The 23,320-nt window shown below is 35.7% G+C and overlaps 1 protein-coding gene across 3 annotated transcripts in view; it reads left to right on the top strand.

The window, feature by feature from the left end:
• The window catches only part of ZDHHC21 (zinc finger DHHC-type palmitoyltransferase 21), a 35,119-nt gene extending 19,084 nt beyond the window's left edge, over nt 1–16,035 (top strand). For 2 of the 3 annotated variants that reach the window (XM_063180122.1, XM_063180123.1), the window contains exons 8-9: nt 12,273–12,316; nt 12,814–16,035. In XM_063180122.1, the coding sequence (XP_063036192.1) occupies nt 12,273–12,316; nt 12,814–12,946 (177 nt within the window). In that variant the 3' untranslated portion in view covers nt 12,947–16,035. Of the gene's footprint in view, nt 1–8,432; nt 8,521–12,272; nt 12,317–12,813 lie in introns of all 3 variants that reach the window. The other variant, XR_010031127.1, reaches the window with a different exon arrangement.
• Nucleotides 16,036–23,320: the final 7,285 nt, after the last annotated feature.

The raw sequence follows: 23,320 nt of genomic DNA, 5'->3' as shown, positions 1-23,320 counted from the left end.
TTTATTTTCAGTACAATTAGTCAAAGTAGAAGTGTCTAATAATATCACTTCAGTCAGTTTCGTGATTTGTATTAGTAAAATGGACTTATACCTTGTCCTGGAATTGCACAGTGTACAAGATATGTAGTTGATTCTTGTTTTTATTTTAAACTCTTGTGTAGCCTGGTCAAAATTTATGTGACAGTGAGGCTAACTGATAAATCAAATTTTGAGAACAGACAGCATCTTTGTTAAGTATTTTGATAAATATGCTTATGTTCATCTCTTTATTTGCTAAACTGTGTAATGTAATTGTGCTGTTTACAGTCCAGGTGGGTATTCTGCATTTAGATATACAGAAAAAAATACCCTCTGCATGGAAAAATTTTTCAGTTAAGTGAATTTGATAATGTAATAAATACTTGCAAAAAACAGCCTTTTTTGGCATAACATCCTGTTCTGTACATTAGAAGTTAATAGCTGTCAGCAAATTTTTGAAGTTGTCTTGAGAATCCATACAAATATTTAAAATATTGTTCAACACAACAGAGAGAGTACCTTAGTTACATTAGTTACATATACATATTGAAAGAGTCTGATATGGCCTGCTGAACTTTTTTTAAAGGCAGTAATGTACAAGATGGCAGCATATTTTCGGCTACAACTGTTGGAGATCTGCCTGAGATTTTACTTTGGAATGTTACTTATGAAGGTTTGCATAGCATTAACTTTTGTAGATCCATAATGGAAAACTTCCCAACTGTATGGTGTAATTCTTTTGTATTGAATAAAGGAAAAAAGCCTACAGTGTAGTTTTAAATTATGTTAGATAAAGCAATAATACTGCTTTTTGGTTTTACTGTATTACTTTTACATATTTACTGCCTTTTGCTTTTTCTGTCATGGTAGTTACACTGTCTATTATTATTACCATTATTACTGTCTATTATTATTACTGTTCCCCAGCTACTCTACCATAATGTGTTTTACACATGCTCTCAACCCCCAGCTCAACAGATTCACCTTTGTGCACCTTTACTGTGTGCCTGATTTCTGTTCCGGGGTCTTGCTGACAGGTTTTCTCTTCCCTGTTTAAATGTTGCCTTTATGTCTGCATTATTTAGGGCTGGGATGTTTTCCTATACCACCTCTAAGGTGGCTGTCTAGCTGATGTGGTTAATTCTGCTCACCAGTAACAGGTGAGACAGAGACAAATACTTAGTGAGCCTAATTGTTAGGTACTGAAATATGGATATTGTTTTAGTTTCTGTTAAGTGGATATATATATGAAAAGGATCAAAAAACTCATCTGATCAGACTGCACTAAACCACAGATAGGATACAGAGGAAAACAAGAAAACCAGACCCTAAGTTCATAATTTTGTTCTGTGTGCTGCCAGAAGCTGGACTAAATTTTAGCAGTGACCATCAGCACCCATTCAGGTACTATTACTGGATGGGAAATATGACCTCTCAGACTGAACGTGTTTCTGTCAGATATACCTGAAACCTGGGCTGTTTCTGTTCTGACACAGGATATTAAGTGCACTGCCACTGTAACAGGCATGAATGCCCAGTTGTAACTTTGCTGTCCTGAGCCTTAACACTTTCAGGCCTCTGTCGCCGCTGCACTCTATAAACTGCTGTAAAGTCTTTTTTTCTCTGTCTGTTGTACATACCATGAAGTACATCCTATTCACTTACAGAGTTGGCAGCTACACTGGACCAGGTGTGGGGTATAGCATTTTTACCTCCAGTTTTTCTGCTGAAATCATAACTGTTGAGGTGCAGTATGTCTGGATAGTTTTTTCTGTTGTCTTTGCTGAGCTTTGTGAAATAACCATGCTACAGTAATTGTGGATGTGGATGGTCTATGAGAGGCAGATGGTAAAAAGTACAGATCTTCATTAGGGCCTCTTATTGCACCCTACCTGTTGCCCCAAAAGCAGAAGGGCTATTGTCACATGGACAAGTTTTTAGGCTTGGTGGGATTGCTGGGGAAGTAGAAATCCATTACTAATGTGTCTCCAATATTAATTCATTCACACTATGTGGATGCTGTTGCATTGACTCATTGAAGAATGTAGGTAATGTAGTCCATCCCCCACTCAGAGCATTTCATACCAGCAGCACAATTGTCTTCTCCCTTTTCATTCCTTTCTTTGCAAATACAGAATTAGGAAGAATAAGTAATACAGTTGTTTTGAGGAACTCTGCTTGGCAACAATTAGTCAGACTTCAAACAAACAAAGCAAGTCCGTTTGGTGCAGTTGTGATTAGTCTACAAGTAGTGTAAGAACTGAAATGAGCTGTATATTAAATGTGGAATTTGTGATGAAATTAACTTACTATAAGGTATAGATTAAAACTTGATAGCAGAACCCAATCATGAAAGTGTAATATGAAGAAAAGCACCTTGAAACAAACTTAAGGTGCTTGAAGGCATGGATATGCAGTTAAAGCGTTCACGTCATATGAATTGCTCCATGGCTATTCTTGAAAGCATTAATTTTAGTGATTGCTAAAGCTGCCTAGAGATGTGTGCAAGGGACAAGAACATGGACCTTCTGATACAGGCAAAGCAATTCTTGTGCTTGTATGGGAGAGCAGGTAATACACATTTTTGTAGTTCATGCTCTTGTGCCTCCTTTTTGCAGTTTAACATGTACCAAGATTAATTCCGCAACTCCTGGAAAAAAAAACTGGTTTTAAATAGTAGAGACAGTAAGTGTTGTAGCTCTGTGATCTAAACTTTGGTGGGTGCAAACTGCGGATGAACGAGTCCAGCAGGTTCATTGGTGTTTAACATTACAAGTGCTGCAAAAATTTTTGGAAAAAAATACAAATCTAAGATTAATCAAACTTTAACTCTTTTGTAACAAGACTGCCTGCTTTTCCAGAAGGTAAACTTGCTTGACCATCATTACATAAATTTCCAGAAATGAAGTCAATATCTGTTGATATTGGTAATATCTATTTCAAGATGCTTGGAAAAAATGTGCTCTCTGGTAAGAATGAAAACTTTGTAAGCTGTGTACTAAAATTTGTCTCTTACAGGGAGAATGTTCCTGAGGCTGTAGTGCTTGATAAGGTGATTAATAGACTAAGAAACCTACCATGCAGTAATTTCTCTGAGTACATTTGCCACCACTGTGATTGTGGTATCACTGTTAGGGTATCATTAGCACAAGGCTATTCATAACTCATTTGGAGGTCCAAGAAGCCAAAGAGCAAAGGAGGTGACTTCCTACAATGAGAAGAGAACAGCTGGTTGGCAAAAACTGTCCTTAGAGGAACTTTTGACATGAATTGTTCTGATGAAGAGGAGAGCAGCTGAGGTGGCCTCTGCATACAGGATTAGTGCTTTCTCCCTGGAAACTAGCATATGTGAAACACACTTCTGTCAGAAGGGGCACATGGCTCTTTTCGTCTTCCTTCCCCAGTTGCTTTCTCTGAGCTTTATTTGCCTCTAATTTTGTTATCATCCTGAACTTTGATACTTCGTCTAGCATGTACTTTACATTACTGTTGGGGAAGTTTTATTTGGATAATTTTGAAATAGAGGTATCTAGGTTCTCTCTAATTCATAAGCCTCTGAAATAGGGAGAAATTTAAAATCCTAGTTTAGAAACTCTAGGATTCTTAAGAAGATACTCCTCTTAAAATCTCATCAACAATTAGTATTTTTACTTAAAATTATTCAAGTTTTTACAGAACTGGATGGAAAAAATTGGTTTCACCCATGAATTAAAACACCGTCAAAGGTAATTTCCAAAATGATTATGCATTTATGTTGAAGGCCTGCCTGTCTCTAGTGCTTGTTACTTCCTTTACCACTCCTCTGTTTCCTCTCATTTCTTGTAGAGCAATTTAGAATGTTATATTCCTTAACTGGAGCCTGTGTTCTTACATTCTCAGACATCCTGATTTTTAAATGGCATTGTTTGAAAAGTAGAAGCAAACTTTTTAAGTAAAACAGAAAAACATACCAGAAAGTGTGAGTTGCGCCTTACAAGGGTGCAACTCTTTTACTCTCCTATAGAAAGTAACAATTTTAAAGATTATTGTTACTCTTTACTTCAGGGCCTCCTTTAGCTGCTTGTACTTCGGATTAGTCTTTGGCCTGAATCAGTACAGGTAACAAAATAGCTGCAGTATAGACACTTAAAGCTCCATGAAGGTAGAGGTATGGGTTTTTATTGGTGCTTTGTCGTAAATCATAGAAGTATGATTTATAGGTAAATTGTCAATTTGTTTTAAAGTGATAATTTTTACTAATATATAATAAAGTTTTACTAATATAATAATAAAGTTTTAAAATCTTCTGGGGAAAAAAAAATACAAGACAATCTGTCTTGTGCAACAGTTGCTTGCACGTATTAATGACATTGTATTAAAGTGGCAAAACCAAAGTTTATCTAAATTTTGCACTAAAATTTTATCTAAGTATTTTGCACTTAAGCTAGAAGAAAGTGTTAGAAGGATGTATTTGTGTTACTAATTTTTATTTCCATTTGCTTTTTTTATGTTGTTACATGAAATAATGCAATTTATTGGGAAGCTAAATCAAATAGTACCCAGAAACTTGCTTGCTTTCTCAAAACATATTTTCTTGACATGTGTTTTCAAGGATTTTTCTCTTATTTTTATATGTAACCAATGTTTTTTTATCTCGAAAGCCCCCATAACATGCCTATTTATTCATAGGAAAAGGCATTAATTCGCCAAGGGAAAAAAGTGTGTTTTATCTACTCCAGATTGTTTCTGATGTATGGTTGTTGAAGGTATAGAGCTCTTTTAAAAAGAGTGCTTTGATTCAGTCTTTTTAAAAAAGGTGGAATGCCCGGGATGCTCGTGTGTATATTAATAGAAGATTAGCCCTGGCTTTTGCATTTCTCTCACTCATATTCCGTTATGGTTTTAAGAAATTTTTTCTCTGTGTCTTTCATGTTAAGAGTTAAATGATGATAAGCCCAGTTTTTCTGTTTATACTGCAGGATTCTTCTATTGATTATGTATGATCTACAAGGCATTACTACAAAATATGTAAAAAATGACATGGCATACTGTTTTTTAAACAATGGCTTTTCTGATTATTTTGATATTTGTTCCTATCTAGTGAGATTTTAAATTGCACCAGACGCTGCTAAGAAGTATTCCATTTGTTGACTGCTTTTTAAAAGCTGGTACCTTTTGCATAGATGAGATTTTCTTCCTCTCAAGAACTGTGGTATTCTTTATTTTGTTGGCTGCCACCTGTCTGAAGCAATCAGCCACTTCTTTCTCTTTCTCTGTACAAAAGGAAAATCCGGTCTTCCCATGGATGGTGGAAGGTAACAGGATAATCAGTTCAACAGTGATCCTCTGATGTCATTGTGGGAGCCCTGTAAAAGCGGATTATCTGTGACCCAGATAAAATAATTAGAAATTACTTGGACACTTACAAATAACTGATCTACTAATCTCATTTCCAAAGTTAAAAAAGGCCTGTCTCTCAACATAACACTACCAGATGTTTCAGTTAAACAGCATCCCTTGCAGAGACTAATCTGAACCCTAATTTTAAAGGATTACCTTTGATTGTTTTTATCTCAAACACTAAACAGTGTTTTCATTTTTCCATATGTTGTAACAAACTATTTCTATGGAAGAAAAGAAATTTTCTTAATTCTTCCATTAAATATGTTTTAATGTGATTTATGCTAGTATTGCAGAGGAAAACTTTTCATTGAAATTATTTGGTAATTAACTTGTTTCTCTGGGGCAGAACTATTTAATGGATAGGCCTTTATAAATTTAATAGATACCATGTGGCCTTTGTGCAAGGTAGTGGATGCATTATCATAAACTAAGTGGACAGTGTCTTTATTAATTTAATTAATGCTACCAGGGTTTCCTGTTAATTAACTGTTTGAATGGTGTCCAGTGATATGCCAGTATCCTGTTCCATCAGTACTTTCTGGATGTGGAAAAGAGAAATTTCCCTTTATTTTCTGTAGGAAGGATAGAAGGGAAAATAGTGTTTAACAGCCTGCCTGGTGTGCAGTATGGTACCTATCACATACATTTTTCCCCTTAGAAGCTTTTAAAAATGTTGATACTTGCTTTTTATTGTTGCAGTGATTCTCGTTTTCACCTTAAATTAGGAAGTGTATTTTACCAGGTAGTTTTCCAATCTTTTTTACAAAGATTGTGTTTCAAAATAATGAAAATGTTGCTGCAGTTATTCTGTTAATAAAATCAAAGCTTTTTAATTCTTTCTGTATTTGTGTATTGTATAGTATTGATCCAATGCTCATTTAATATGCAGAGTGACAAATGATCTAGTTCTGCTGAAATGCTTTTTGTCTTTAATAATAAGTATCTTGTAATTAAAAATATTTGCAGTCATATCTTTAATCAGATAATCTATTAAATACTATTTTGATTAGTGAATACTAAAGGCTTTCCTGTTTTTTCAAACATGGCAGAAGTGTAATCAAGGAACTATTAATCCTCATAATTAAGTTTAGCATATTAAAAATTAGGATTGGTAGGGGAAATTAGGGTTTCCAGGCAATTGCATTCTTTATGTGGCTACAATATAGAGCAAAATAATTACAAGGGAAAGCAAAGCATACATAAATTATAACCCCGAAAGAGTAACTGGAAATTACTAACAGAAAATAAACTAATATTAACATTATCTGTCTTCCTTGTTATTCTTATCTCTTCCCCTTTTCCTGTCTTTACCTTTAATCCACCTATAGCTAGATCTCCTATTAGAAGACTGCATGAAGTTCTATAAATTAAATTGTCAGGAATTAGTAATGTCCTGGTCTTCGAATATGAGTTTGTTAACTGTGTAAATTCTTTTGCACCTTTACCTTATTTCTCTCAAATGGGTTTGCACTTTGTTTAGCATTTTTATTAAATGTACTCTGACATCTTTAAAGACATATTTACATAAAAATAAAATGTGGTATTTATCTATTTACTAGTTTATTTTTTAAAAACCTGTTTTTTATGAGCTATTTAAAATGTAGGAATAAATAGAAGTGTAAGACATTCTAGGGAGAAAAAGATCACATCACTTTAAATTAGCTCACTGTATGGTCTTATGTAAACATGAACTTTTTTTAAATTAATAATTTACATTACTTTAAGGAAAAAGTGCAAGTTAGAAAATGTAATCGGATTTTAAATTGTGCAAGGAGTACAGAATATCATCAGATATGTCAGAATTATCCCTAGTTTATCACTTAAAGAAGAAGTCCTTTAACTAATATATTTTCCTAATAGTAAAGGTAGTACCTTTAACTACTTGAAGATAAGTAACTATAAAAATATTTGAGTGTTCCAGGGGCTGAGTACATTTTGTTTACATGTTGCTTGTCAGATTTAGACATCAGACTATTAAAATTACTTCTGTGTGAAGATGATCAACAGCTATTTCTAAAATATTTTTCCCTTCTATTTTTATCATATGGTATTTGTAGGGATCAATAAATAGAATATGTTTTGTCCTGTCTCTTGTTATGCAGCTATCTGCACCAAACATGCTGTGGATTTGCAACAGCCTGAAGTTAAGAGATTTTATGGTGCCTCCATTTTAGATGGTTTCTTGTCATTGAGTCAGTATCTAATAGCCAATAAAAAAATTATAAATCTATTTAACTAAATTAATCAGAACATAGAAGAGTCTAGAACTATTCCCTTAGAAGTAATAGAGTGTAGCCTTTTTTTCATTTAGTACATGAGTCTGATATAAGGGTTTAACCTTTAAATAGAACTAATAGTTTTCAGACTGAACATAGTTTTAATTGATAAAATTAACTATCTTATATGAAAAGTCTAGATTAAGGAAAGAATACTGGCCAGAAGTAAACCCAATATGTATTTAATGCCAAAAGAAAAATTTATCAAATTCGATGTATTCTTTCTATGTTTAGTATTTTCTATTCTTGAGTTGCTCATCTATCAATTACATGCACACCATGAAAGGATGTTAGACAGAAGATAAAAAAACCCCTTTATATAAAGGATGTGTTGTCTTGAACTTTTAGATAAAAGCAAAGGCTGCAAATCCAGGAAGGCTTGCAAGTTTTGTTTTCTTTATGCTTCATCATACTTTTCTGCTGATTCACCTACAGTGAACATTTGAAAATAATAAAAGTATGGCATAATGCTTATATTCTACTACTGCAAGTGTTTAATAGAGCTGTAATGATTGCATGTCTCTTTAAGCAAACACAAAAGAAAAACTGAACCAGGGATTGTAGCTACATGCTTTGGAGTTAGTCCTGTAAGTTACAAATTACAGTTTATACTTTGGAAAATGTGAATCAATAAGGGAAAAATATCCTTTGCGTGTGCTTTTTTCATGATGTGTTAGTTCATGATAAAACCCATCCTATAGGACAGTTGGTTAACTGGTGCATGTGATCTTTCTAATTTATATTTTTTTTTGGCAGTTGGTTATGCTAAATAGAAGCATAGATGTGAAAGGTGCAGTTCTCTTTGGAGCTAATTTGGATGCATTCATTTGTGAGTGAATCTGAGGTTGGTTTGCAGAACTCTGTCAGTGCTTTTACGTACATCCCTTTCTCTCCATTCTTCTCCTTCCTTTTACATCAGTTTTAGTTGTGGCAGTAGCTTACTTAATTTAGAGTAAGAAAACTGCTCTTATGGATCTGTAGTATATCCTCAGAGTGAAAAAAACTATTTTTTTCTCTCTTCAGAAGAATCTGAAAACTTTGCCCTTTTCCTATTCCTGTGTTTATTTCCTCTTAAGTTCTTTTTCCTGTCTCACTAAGGTGTGATTTTTTTTCCTGTAGCTGCTTTAAGATGCTTGTCATTGGGTATGTGTCTCTGAATAAACAGGTGCAGGAGCAGTTTTTATTTCCATTCTGGATGATGCCTTTGGGAATCTAGGTGATCCATCCTGTCAAATTAATCAGTTGTATTTGTCAATTTCATCTTGTATTCAATTTCAAATTTCCAGAAATTTTTAGAGATTACTAGGACTGCATAGATATGTGATGTTTGCTCATACCAAGTTATTTTAAACTTTTGGCTGAGTGCCAGCACTCAAAAAAGGTTTTAACATTAGCATTAGCTTTGAGTCTAGAAAAAAAATCTTAGCACAGTTCTATTTGTATTAATAGTAATCCAAGCTGATAGTAGATGCAGACAGCCAAAGCCTCTTAGGCTGAACACAGTAATTCTGATGTTGCTGCAAAACCTTGGTACACATCAAATGCATAAGAGAGATGATACTCTGATTGGAAGACATTTATGAGATGTTTTAATGAGCAGACCACCTTTTCATTCAGAAGAATGGTGATTATTCTGGTCCTTTGTCTGCAAAAGAAAAAAATTCATGTCTGAGAAAGAAGCCTTAAATAACAGGTCAAAACTCAACTGTGGTACTCTCCTTTTCCGTCATCTCCTGTCTTCAGAGGGGCTACTGACTTTCCTGGGGTGCTGTGAAGTTTCACTTTCATGTGAAAAGGTAAACTGGTTCACTCTCAAATGAAAGCAGATTTCAGATGAGCCTGTTTGGCAGCAGTGTGGGGAGAGGGAAAGTATGAGGGTGCAGGGAAGGTATTTTGTTTCTTAAGTTCAGTCACTAGTACTTGTTAAGCAGATAAGCTTCAAAGCAATGTTTCTTTGCTAGTTTGAACCTTTTAAAATGTGGCTCTAAATATTTTTTCATGTTGAAAAATTATCCAAGAAGCAAAGGACTCGCTGCTCAACCCCAGTTTCTTTGCTGTAAAGCAAAAGTAATCTGAAGTGTATGTTGCCATTTTAAGGTAAGGGGAGGGAGGAAGGAAACAGGCAGGCAATGAAAGAAGGGAAGGGAAGGAGGAAAGGGAGCAAAGGGAAGGGAGGAAAGGAAGGAAGTTAGTTCCTGCTTTGGTTCTTTAACTTAGTTAATTTACAGTTTGGAGGGGAGCAGACCCTGAGAACCTCTCACGTCTTGAGAGGTTCTCAGGGTCATGACAACATGCCATAACAACATGTAAAACGAAATACAATCTCCAGGTTTCAATCTGTGATTTTCCCCCAAAAAATCTCAAAACCTGTATTTTAGGGAGTGGTACAAGTGTATTAATGAATGAGCAATCTGCAGAAACACAGCAGAAAGCCATGTTTAAGATATTTGCTGATGTTACTTCTGCACCCAGAGCTGGTTTAAAGGCCCCTCTTTTGAAATGGTAGAATAAATATTCCATAGCTACATGTCCATTTAGAGTCTGGAATAGCATGTTAATGTTTTACAAAAGACCATTTGCCATTATTGCTTTCAAATATGCTAATATTATTTTGTACTATTTGATAAACAGCTTTGAGTGGACCAGAGAATAATTCCTAGAACTGAGATATTTTTGCAGTTACAAAAGGAACTATAGCATCTCATGAAAATGGTATTACCACTTTGCTGAAATGCCATGGAAGTAATCTCTTGTTTACTTAGTCCTTTTTATTCAAAAAGCCATGTCTGAATTTTTGTGGTAGGGAAAGATGATGTTTTCTCTGACAAAGGCTGAGTAAAAAGCCAGTCCAAGAAAGTAGAGTATTCCTTGGCTGTGAAGTTGGGTCCTGCCCTAACAAGGAGAAGGACTTGTGTAATGCCACGCTACTGGCAGGAGAGGGAAGACAGGCCTATAATGTGAGAGGAGCAGCTGTTTATCTGTGGGAATCAAAACAACAAACAGTGTTTACAGTTTTCTCCTCCAGTCCTTTCCTCCCTCACTGCTGAGTGGATGTTAAAACCCACGTAAAAATGGGGCCATTGTGGTTTATGTAACCTTGACTGGGCATGGCTTCTCAACACAAACTTCTGGGCAAGGACTTGTGCATCCTGGTGAATTGACATGAGAAAAATGAACTTCTCTCCTTTGCTGTATCAGCTGGATAGGTTGTGGACAGAATTAAGATTTTTTGCTGTTTAGTGTGTGGTAAGGGATCCTGTTCCAAAACACTTCAGAGCTGGGAAGCAGAATACAAAAAGTTGGCAAGGGAGTTGGGGCCAGCCGTGTCTGGTGGAGCAGGAAATCAGCTTCCTCTATGTTATTTCCCACTCACATTCCGCCCTTCCCCCTTAAAACTTCCCCTAACTGAAAGGTAGGGGTGGAGTCCCAGCAATGCCTGCACTGAATTGCATGCAGGAACAATCAAGGAGCACAGTGTGGTTTTTAGTGCTAGGGAGTGTTTCAGATGACAATGAAGTAGCAGCCTAATTAAACCACAGTCCTTTTCTGTCTGTATGTGGTTGAGGCAATTGAGATTAGCTCTTGGTCTTATTCAAATTCTACTGTAATTTGACAGGTACATTATGTGCATGCCTGAATCAGTGAAAAGTAAAGGGAAATACCAAACTACCAATGAAAAGGAGTTGAAAGAATGAAGAATATTTCAGTTGATTGTGTTTTGAACTTCGCAAGTGATTTCAGGGTGTAATGAACTATGAATTTATATTGAAACTCCCTACATGATACTCACAAAGGAAGCCTTTTGGTGAAATCTGTAGTGAAAAGTGAAAAAAACCACCATTGGTAATTTAAAAAGTTTTGTTTCAGGGTGATCTAAGCTAAAACTGATCTGTTACTTACCATGACATTCTATAATTAAAGTATGAATTTAAGTTGCTCTTATCTGCAGGATTGCCTTCACTCTGCACATTATTAGCTTTTATATTTTAAGAGAACAATTTTTATATTTGTATTTAATGATAGGAACTGTAGAAACTCATGATATATTTTCAGTTGTGCTGTTTGTGTTATAATACTCACGAAGCTAATGATTTTAAAACTTCTGACTAGCTCCTGCTTTTCAAAATACTACATCTGTTAATGGCTGCATTTTACTAGCTTTGTGGTTATCTCAGTGGGATACTCCAAGCCTGGAATGAGTGCTTGTGGAAAGTATGGCAAGAGTGGGCCTTATACACATTGCTCATAAATGTCCTGTGCATTAATTCTAATATCTGAATTAATTTTTGCTGTAATAATGCTGAAAGTTTTAGTTGGCCTTCTTTGGTATTGTAGTCAAACTACACAGTATAGTTTCATATCATGCCTATAAAAATAATTTAACAGACAGACTGAGTTAAAATTTATATGTATAATCTCACATTTATTTAAAACTAATATGGCATATGCGTAATATGCATCCTAATGAACTAAAGTCAAAACAGCGTACATTAATAATTAATTCCCTAGTATGGTTACTTGCTATCATAATGACATTTTAAAAGTTTGGAATGTAAATAAATACTTTTTCATTGTGTTATTTTTTCTCTTTAACAGGACACTACAAGTATAGAAAAAATGTCTAACTGTTGTGAAGACATGTAAGTTCTGTAAAATTCCTACATTGCTGAAATTCTAAGGGAGTAGCTCTTTGTTAAGATGATTTTGCATGGTACTGTGCGCTGTACTTCCTATCTGTAGCAGCACCTCACTAATCTTTTTAATAGTGGTTGTACACAAAATAGCTGCATGTTGTTCCCTTTCTTTCCCTACTCAAAGCCAGTGGAACTATATTTTCTTTTCAGAAGTACAGATCAAAAGATACTTTCTGCATGCAGTGTTTTGACATACATTTCATTCATATTGAGGTCTCCTGTGCTTCAAAAGTTGCCTTTGTTTGATTGATGACACAGATAATTTCTATTCTCCAAAGTTAAGTCTCAGCTGCGCGTCGTAATGAAATAAAAGTTGTGTTTGTGATGCTTGGACACATTTCATCAGAGTCCAGTATTGGATTCCCAGCCAGCCTGCATTGTTGTAGCTGACTGAAGTGCGCTGTGGGCATGCTGTCTTTCACTAATAATGCTGTCTTCTGTAGATCGAGGCCCCAGAAGCCATGGCAGCAGACCTTCTCAGAAGTTTTTGGCACTCACTGGAAGATCCTGTGGTTTATTCCTTTCAGGCAGCGGCAACCACTGCGAGTTCCCTACCACTTTGCCAATCATGACTAAACAGATGGATGGTGGGCACAGATGGGTCCTCCATGCTGGAAGTGCATTACAGGTTTTATGATAATAGGACTGTGACAGTCTTCAAGTCAATTAAAATCCAGTCATAGGCATCACCGTGTGGCCCGGGCATTATTTTAGTTATGGTCTTGATTTTATTCTGAAATTAAGGCAAGTTAAACAATCAACTTCAGGCTTATTTTCTTTCAAACTAGCTTTCCGAAGAGATTCCTTTTGTCTTTGAGGTTAATACCAAAAGCAAACAATGGGAATGTAGTCTTCATCCAGTTTGATACTGGCTCTTTCTTTTTCTTCCTTTTTTTTTCCTTTTCTTTCTCCTTCTGTTTTAATTTTTGTGTCGAAAGCACTGAAGTTTACATTGGTGGTTAGCTTTCTCACTAAGTGTCTTATTCTGCCTTGAAATTTTTTTAGAGTTTTTATCAGTAGGTCAGTCTGGATAATAATAATGTCTTTTTTTCTGCTGCATATGTTTAAAATTCCATGATTCCATGAGTTAGTTATGATATGCAAAAGTAATCCTGCAGCACTGCACTATAAAAGGTAACATTGAAAGCTGAAGCAGAGTACTTCCTAAGCCTTTCTCAGAGAGGTTTTGTAGAGGCACACAAATGTGTGTGTTTACATAGAGAACAGCTTACAGTTACCTTCTGGCCTAGATATGATGTTAGTGAAAAGTGTTCATGTCTTTATGTCAATGAGAGGGATTAAATATTTCAGGGTAAACTATGCAGATACTATGCATGTTTTCCCTAAATCCCAAGGATTTGAATCAGCAATAATGAACAAAGAAGTTGCATGGTGCAAATATTATAATGATTACTTTTAAAAAATATAGATGTAGTTAGTTAGCATAATGTGTCATAAAGAAGAGTATATTGTCAATAAAAGTTTAAAATTTTATATTTACTTTTCTTTAGTCTTGATTAGCTGGAATTGGTCTAAGTGTTTGTATTTTTAAAATAAAATTAATTAATATTTATACATATTTATAGATTTGCTATTAACACGAACATTGAAGTATATAAACACATTTAATAGAATACTGTGTTAATGTTGATAGTGTATAAGTGTGGAAGTAGTTAACCAAAGAAAGCGTCTTTCAGATCTGGTAAAATGATAATTATTTCCAAAGTACCAGCTCGGTCTTCCTGTCTCTGAAAAAGTTATGTACCTGCTTTAGCTCTCTGTATCTATACAAATATTAACTTCATGATTGTGAAAACTACTATGGATTTCTAGGAGAAATTCACAACTCGGTGTTTCCAGCTATGCTGCTTACTATGTTTTTTGAGTAGTCTAACAGGACTAGGATCCCCCTTAAATAACAGCCATGCAGCAGGACACAGTAAAAGACACAAAATCAGGATTTTATACGTGTAGATTGTGCAGAAAGTAATAGTTTATTTGTGAACAGTTATTTCAAAAAAGAAGAGTAAGAATTTTCATGACTGGTGTTCGCAAAAAAATTTTAGATCAACTCTCTTAAAGTCTTAGTACAATTAGTGCCAATCTTAGGTGTCACTTTATTGAATTAACAGATTTTGATAATCCACTGAAAGTTCCAAGAAGTGCATCTTAAAAATCACTTGAACTTAAAACTTTTGTAAATGTCTAACATTTGATCCAACTTTACTTTTCCTGTCCTATTAAAAATAGATGCAATGTTTCCTTAATTGAAATTTAAGCCTAATGTTCAGCTATTTTCCTTTCTATTTTCCTCATGCCAGTTGTAGTGAGGTTAGGCTTTCTTTCAAGTGGTATTGACATATTGGCAGCAATATTTAAACAAAAAGAAGCTTGAGGAAATGGATTAAAAGACTGAAGCAGTGCTTGAAATTGAAAGGAATCTGGATATACATAATGAAGTAATGGCTCTATTATTTTCTTTTCCTTCCCCCCACTATTTTAGTCTCTGGAATATACAGGGAAATAATATTTCATTTTCTGTGCCAATATTTAAATGTTTCATGAGCAAAGCATAGTTTGAAATTTTTAATGCTGTTCAGTTATCAGAGCAGTTTGCACAGTTCTGAACCTTATTCAGAAAGAGAACCAGGAATTTAACTATTTTTTGGTATATTTATCATGGGGCATATAATTGTGTGTTCTGCTTCCCAGTATTACTGTTTCAGGATGGAGTATCAGTTATACTTTCCAGCAAGTGATGTCTGTAAAAATCTTGCCTGTTTCTCAAATGAAAATGCTAATTTCACAATTTCATGTTCTCAAATGTTCCCATGTTGTTTGATTTCCTTTGAAATCTACTTTTTCTCAGTCTCCTACTCATCATAACTGATAATATTCGTAATAATTGATAATATCATAATTGATAGGCATCAATTTGCAACATGATTAAGACTGCTCATTTTTGGCCCTTTTCTTTTTCTAAGTGTTTGGGGGACAAAGGGGAGAATTTGGAGAGTCTTGACATTTTAGGAGGTACTAAATTTTATTCTTTGAATGAGAGGCATCTAAAATGGTAAAAGTAATAATTTTTTTCTTAGTTCAGCTGAAGGACCCTATCATGTTATTAGTTTCTCCTAATAATGTTTCTGAAACTAATTCTCAGAATGAGTTGTTCTGTCAGGAAAAATCAGACTTTATCAACCAATTTAAAATCCTTCAGACCTTGAAATTCTTGAATCCTTTGAACCATCGCTTTCTTTCTCTCCATAGGGAAAGAAAGTCTTCCTTAGAATTCTTTCTTTTAGTAAAAACTGCAATTTCAAGGTTGATTAGTGTTTGTCATTTTTATGCATTAAAAAAAATCTTAAAGACGGTCTTACTAAATTTCATCCTAGTATAATATCCGAACAACATGTACTTTATTAAGAAAAGTGAATCTTATCTTCTGACTTGGCAATATTTGATTTCCTGAAAGGCACAAAGAGAACTTAAAGAACCAATGAACTCCTCCCTGAAAAAATTTGCAAGTAGCTGGTTTATTTACAGTGTGGGATAACTTCTGGTAGGACTGAAAATTGTTAACTTGCTGTCTTCTCATAATCAGAGATTTGAGATTTCATTTGAAAAATGCTGATGTCTAAAATAAAAGATATTTTATTAAATAATATCTGTGAATCTGTCCTCTGATCTGTTGCTTTGAAGGAGAGATTCCATCACACAGCTGGTCTAGTAGTTCAGGTACACAATAATTTTCACTCTTGAGCAGGAGTTGTGAGTCTTGAATTTTCACATACATGGAGTTTTAAGAATAGATTTTCTATGCATCTGTCTTTATTAATATATTTAACTTTTAAAATATGTTCTGAGCTGTCCTTCAGATATTCGTGAGAATTATTTTGACTAATTGGTTTATAAATGCAGGGTTAATAAAACACCAAGTGGAATGTCATGTGTCCTGGTTTAACACCAGTCAGCAGTTAAGCACCACCGAGCCACTCAGTCATTTCCCCCCAGCAGGATGAGGGGCAGAATTGAAAGAGTAAAAATGTGAAACTCTTGGGTCAAGATAAAGACAATCTCTAGGTTTCATAGCTAAACCAAAAGCTGTACAGGCAAGTAAAGCAAAATAAAGAATTAATTTGTTGTTTCCCATGGTCAGGCAGGTGTTCAGCCAGCTGTAGGAAATCAGGCAGGGCTGCACCACACGTGACAGTGACTGGGGAAGACAAGCACCATCACTCCAAACATTCATGTGTTCCTCCTTCCCCGAGCTTGTTTGCTGGGTGTCACACCATGTGCTGTGGGATGTCCCTGGAGTCAGCTGGGGTCAGCTGTCGCACCTGCGTCCCCTCCCACCTCCCTGTGCACCCCCGGCCTCCTTGTAAGGAGCAAAAAGGCCATGCCACCGTGTTTCCTTCTCGCTCAGCTGTAAGGAAAGCATTCCTGTGCTATCAACACTCTTCCCAGCGCAAATCCAAAACACAGCCCTGCATTAGGTCCCTGAAGAAAATTACCTCATCCCAAACCAGCAGATCTTGACAGATCACATTGTTGTTTGCATTCAGAATCCAGGATATTTAATTGTTCACGTTACCATGTTTGGTTGATGAGAAGCTCAACATGACTTGGTAATGTGTGCTTTCAGCACAGCAAACCACCTGTTCCCTGAGCTGCATCATAAGAAGTGCAGCCAAGAGGCTGAGGGAGGTGATTTTCTCCCACTAAGAAGTTGAATCTAATTCTAAATTAGTTGAAGTATTAGGATCTCAAAAGCAACAGTGTGGTGCTGAATGCTGGTCGGCACTGCCTTTGGGAAGAACAGGTACTTCTAAATACACCATCCATACTTAGGTAATTTACTACATGACTGGATACTTCAGAAAACGTTCCTCAAAAGATTTTTGTACTACTTTCTCACTGGCTGAGTATTTGCCCTTAGGAGGCATTGAAATACTTGTATCTGTGGACTACATAAGGCCTAGGATTTCAGTTCTGCTGAAATTATCCAGTGACATCTTTTGTCTTGGCCAGGCTATGGCAGAGTGTTTAAAACCTCTTGTAGCAACAAGGGCCATCTAAGTGTCAATGGTGTACAGAGGTTTTCAAGTTAGAAAATACGAAATTTAACTTCTAATTTCTGTGCACTTCTGGGGATTTCCATGCACATTCCCTGGACTCATATCTGTATATCACAGTGGTTTGCAGACAGAAAATTATCACTCTGTCTCTTTAACAGGAAAAAGAGTACTGATTTTTGTAAACTAGCATTCTGAATTTTGTAGCTGAAACATGGGCATGTGATTGAGTTTTATTCATTTGTTCTTAGTTTGATCTTGACTGTTTTCAAATAAAGCTGAATGAAGTTTCTCCTGGAGTTGAAAATTATGAGGTCTAACACTGATTATGCCTGAATGGTAATATACGAAGTGAATGACTGGATAATATCAGAACAGGAAAGCTTACTGTGGTATTCTTTTAATCAAATCTGAAAATGCATGAGTATGTTCAGCTATAAGCATTGTATTTTTTAAATTTATCTTTGTTAATTTGATTCATGTAATGTTTCTGTGAGATTTCTTAAGATGGATTAAAATTATGATTTATTTTTTTCATTCCTACTGAGAATTTTTTTGTCCTGTATTTTTATGAAATCTTATTTTTAAATAAAAAAATAATTTTTTTCTCTCTTCACTGAATTTCATTTACATTGATTTAAAATTGTGTAAATTGTTTAGTAATATTTTTCAGATGTTTGTAGATTTTTCTAATTAGGTTATAAATTACTCCCACTGCTGTATATTTTTTATTGTAACAAGTGAAAAAGCTACAATCCCAAATGACTCTTCTGAAAAACTGAACTGTGAAAAATCACTGAATAGTTAGTGAGGTACTTACTATCTGAGCTTTGTTGTTTGCTTTAAAGAGAAGAGCTGAATGTTGGTGGAAACATTAAAATCTTTCTCTGTTAGGAATAGTCTATCAACTAATGTTGGTACACAATACTAGTTACAGCACTGGTTAATTTTCTTGCCTATAGTTACAGCCAGAGTAGGAACCTCTGATGTCGGTATCAATTAAAATTTATATAAATTGCCATTTTTCAAATTACAGAAATAGAGTTTGGGGTTTATAATCTTCGGCTTGCATTATTTTTTTTTTTTTTACAATGCATTAGCTTGTTCATCCTTGGAGCAGTTTTTGGTAGAGTCAAATGAATCTGAATCAGCAGCTCTTCTGTTTTGTGTACATGGGAATTTATGTCAGATTTTGATGCAGAAAATTTTCACACACTTTGGTCTATTTCAAATGAGATACTGGCATTAAAGAAGTAAAAAGAAATGCAGCAGTTGCCCCAGGAAACAAATTTAGAGAGCAATCAAACAAAAGCTGCTGTGTGTGGTGCAGTGGTCTCAGCTTTAGAAGTACAGGGAAGATTTTAGACACCTGGGAAGATCTCTGCAACACTAGTAAACCCAAGGGAAAAACCCAGTGGTTATGTCTGCAAGGAAATGATTAGCATAGCTGGACTGTGTCACTTCATGAATCAGGAGGCACAAACTACTTGGTGATGGTTTGTGGTACAGGCCTTGCATCTTCTGTTTCAAACCAAGAACCGGATTCAGCTAATAACAGAAATAAAAATCACTTCCATAGCAATCTTTCCTGGCTTGTATGAGTGCATGCCAGCTTTTCAATGTGTGGAAGCTGAGATCTATTCCAAGTTGCCCATAAAAGTAATTTTAAAATGTACACTCCAGTATTTTTAGTGCCTAAGGCTCCTGAAAGTACTTCTTGATGTGTTGCTCCTGAAGGTATTTCTTGATGTGTTTTGTGAATTTATAAACTGAATGAAACAGTATTTTCGAGTCTATAAATTTAAGAGGCGACCAGGTAGTACAGATGAACAAATACATGCAAACAGTCCTGTAGTCTGATTTATTACTCATATGAGCCAAAATAATACTGATGTGGAAGTGCAGTAGGAGGGAAAATTTGACCTTGTGTACTTCAAGCTGAATAAATAGGCTTGAGGAAGGATGGAAGATGTGTTAGTCTGAATAAAAAGAAGCTAAGCTAAGCTGAAAAAAACCTGGCCATAATTGTATCAGTTATAGCACATTTTTTGTGTGTCTTCTAGTTTCACAATAATTCTCTCATTACACTTCCCATCTCAAAAACCTTCACTTTGCTGAAAGATTAGTGTGACAACAGACGTGTGGAGCAAAGGCTTTGTGTGGAGTAAGCCAAAAAGCTGTATTTCAGTTGCACAGAGATAAACATAAAATAAACTGGATGGGTGCTGCTGAAATGTAGCAACTCTTTCAAGCCCAAGTAATAATTTATTTCCAAATACAGCATGATTTTGCTGTTTAGGATATGCTTCCTGACCTCATTTTTATTCCATGAAGCTTGGACTTTCCTGTAGCTGAGGCCCAAACCCCCAAAAATCCAGTCTGTTGGCTGCCATAATGGGCTCCTCTTTTTTGGTATGTATAAGATATGTGAGTGTGGACAGTGCAGAAATTTGAGCCCTTTAGAGGTGGAATGTGATAATTTGTTTTGATAGCTGATGGATGCTAACTCACTGGGTTAGACTGCAAGTCTGGGGCTCAGAATATCTGCCTTCAGTCATCGGCATGACCTGTGGTTCTCCTAGCAAAGACACCTAGGTTTCCAGCTAGGGAGTTGTGCAGAGCTGCAGTGCTGAAGGTGTACTGCCCATGTCAGAGAAATCTGAATAGTGCACTTCAGAAGAAACAGCCATATCCCACACGTCACACAAGGAAGGGATTTGGCCCCCTAACATCCTAGCAGTGCATAGGTGACTGGAATTTGAAGCATATGTGTTTTTCAGCTCATTCCCATGAACTTCTTGGATACACCAAGAAGAGAGATCACATAAGAAACTGTGTTTAGTTTTCTACTTCAAATTTGGATTAAATTTAAAAATAACAGGTGTGCATGTCATGGGAAATCACCTGAGATAAATTTATTTTGCTTTCAAATATTAAAGCTTTATATGTATGCCTTTTTATAGTAAGTACTTGTACTTCAGAAAATACCTTTCTGAATTTAATTTGGCTATTTTCTACATAGTTACATATTCAGGGCATATTCCTACAAAAGCATAAATGCAGAATGTGTATGGGTGAAGACTAATTCTGGTTATTTTTCACTAAGAGCCAGGACTGAAAATTTTTATTGTAAGTCTCTTCATTCACCAGTAGTACATCTTCAGCATCATGAACTGTTCAGCTTTATGTCAAGGTTTTTTAATCTGGGACTTAAAAATCAGAATTTATTTTCCGTGTTCTACCTCAATACTCCCAGAACAAAAAAGCTAAGAAGTGTTTTCTTTAGACTAGTTAAATGATGCCTCTTAAATCTGAAAAAATATTGCTACAGAGTCAAATGCAACAGGTACTACTTTCATATCCCTGGTTAGTGAAAAGCCACAGCAACAGGGATGAACTAGGAAAGGAGCTGCAATGGCTTTTCTGCTGGTCCAAGTGTGTTCTTCTATTTAATTCTTTTTTGCTGCATACTGGAGAGTTGGGAGCCTTGTTTGGTGAATAAAGCATGTATTTTTAACCTAATGTTGTTTTAAGATAGCAGAAGTAACAGCACTGCAGCCCCAGCACACCAGGCGCAGAGGAGGCTGCAAAGGAGTCTGTGAGTAGCAATGTGGGTCTGTGACCCTTTATCTTCTTGCTTGTTTTTGCAGATGAACAGAGAGATGTAGCACAATCCTCCATATCTCAGAGTAGCATCTCCCTGTGGGTAGGTGATAAAATTTTTGTTGCTAAGTTTATATTAATTTTCAAGTAATGGCAGTGAAAAAAAAAGTCTGACTTGATCTTTTCATCCTTTCTGCTGCCATCAGTTCAGCTGCTCTTGTTCTGTTAAGCACAATTCCTTGGAGTTTTCCTGTGGAATAGCTGAGGTATGAATGGGTGCATCTGGCTGGGACATACAGTGCACCCTTCCTGAAAATTGCCTAGAGATCTTACTTTTCAAAAACTAGACATTTCAACTGTGTCAAAACTGCAGATACTTGGAAGATGGAGCACTGATGGAACTGTTGAAGTTTAGCTATAGTCACGTGCAATTGATCAGATTTCTAACCTGCATGTCTTTTTCAAGCAACAAAATGATTCTGAACGTACTAGCCAGCCAAATTGATAGCTATGTACCTCGGAGAGTATTCTCATTAAAATACAAGTGCTGTTTTCTGAAAAATTAATTCAAAAGCAGTTGAAAAGCCAGAGGTTAATGTTATACTTAAGATGTGCCACTCCCTACATATCTTACTTTATCTGCTTAGAAAAAAGAAAAAATTTATCTGTCACAGTTAAAATCAGTGAGCATGTATGATTCATAGGAACAATTTTCCAGTTTTGGAGAAGTCTGAATGAAACCATTATTCTTACAAATAGATGTTGAATTAATAAACACAGATGATACAGAGCAGCATTTAGTTGAAACGATTATCTCAATTACATCTCTTTTGTTTGAGAAAGTCAACAATGGCAAATTTTCTGACAGTTATTTGCAGCTGATTCTGATAAAAGATTAAACTTTTTTAAGCACATTGTTTCTGTTTATCAAATTTTGGGAGAAAGGACACATGAATGAGTGAAAGAGCAGTTTGTTTTCTCATGAAAGACAGGCAGTAAATAACATTAATGTTTTGCTTAAAAGGGGTTCGAGAGAAAGGTGCTATGTCTCCATCTAGGAGAATACTGATGAGGATTACTAGGTCTAGTAAGGGTTTTGGCAAACGTACCTTAAATGCACTTTTAGTTATAATGCCTAAATTCTTTGAATGTGAAGGTCTGTATTGTATTACGTCTGTGGTTGTGTACAAAACCAATGCCATGGATGTTGAGCTGTATTTATTTATCGTGTAAAATGAACAGCAGATATGCAATGTGTAATTAGTTTGTGAGTAGGACAGCAACTCCAGGTTTAGTGAGCTCTTTGCAGAATGTTATCTCAATCCATATGTTTTGTGCAGTTATTTTACAAAGCCCCAGGGACATTTGCAGGTAGAAATCTTTATCATTAACTAAATATGTTTCAGTTATTATCACCCAGAGGAGCTGGCTAGGTGGTTAGAATGATTAATTCAATTTGTTTAATATGTCCTTAGAATTTTAAGCTGCTCAGATGAATTGAACTACATTATTATATAAAGTCCTTTCAGAAGCAAGCTTTAAAAAACAGACCCTGCTGAGACCCTGGAGCAGTTTTCAGACAGGTAGTAATTTTCCCAGATGTGAACTGAGTTAAATGTTATACTTCTTTCTATTTATATACAGTTTGTTCTTCTCTGTTGTAGCTTGCTCTTCTGTGCTTCATTGGGGTAAAGAAGGATGATGCACTGAAAGAAATGGGGCTGGCCTCTTATAGTGCTGCACCACTGAGCTCCCTGTGCACTTCTAATTACTCATGTTTGCTCTTCCCTGCAGGTTTGTGGTGTCTAATGGGGCAGCAGAGGATTTGTCAGTTTGTTGAGTTACTTCATACTCTGCCCACAGTGTGCTAACCTTTATATGGTAAAACTGGACAAAAGGAAGATTCAGAAGCACATGAATATGAAAGAAAACACCTAAATAACAGGGCACGTCAAAACTTGTATGAAGTCACAATAGCATTGTGCACAATAGCAATAGTCACAGTAGCAGGCATTGATAACTATCCACATATATGGATAGGTAGCTAAATCACATACCTGTAGTCACAGGGATACTGATAACTACTCAGTTAAAAAGCTAGTGCTTTTGTTGGGAAAACTTGATCCTCCCCTCTGGCATCAGACAGATACCTGTGTGAGCTCCAATGATCTGGCACCAAAACTTGAGGCAAAATATATCTGCATAGACCCTTCACACATCTGGCTTGCCCTCCATGGGCTGCAAACTGAGGAATAGCCTGAAGTGCTGTTTG

Source organism: Melospiza melodia, chromosome Z (assembly GCF_035770615.1).
Source record: "Melospiza melodia melodia isolate bMelMel2 chromosome Z, bMelMel2.pri, whole genome shotgun sequence".
Lineage (NCBI taxonomy): Eukaryota > Metazoa > Chordata > Aves > Passeriformes > Passerellidae > Melospiza > Melospiza melodia.
Note: the sequence above shows the minus strand (reverse complement) of the source record. Positions and strands in the feature narration are given on the sequence as shown.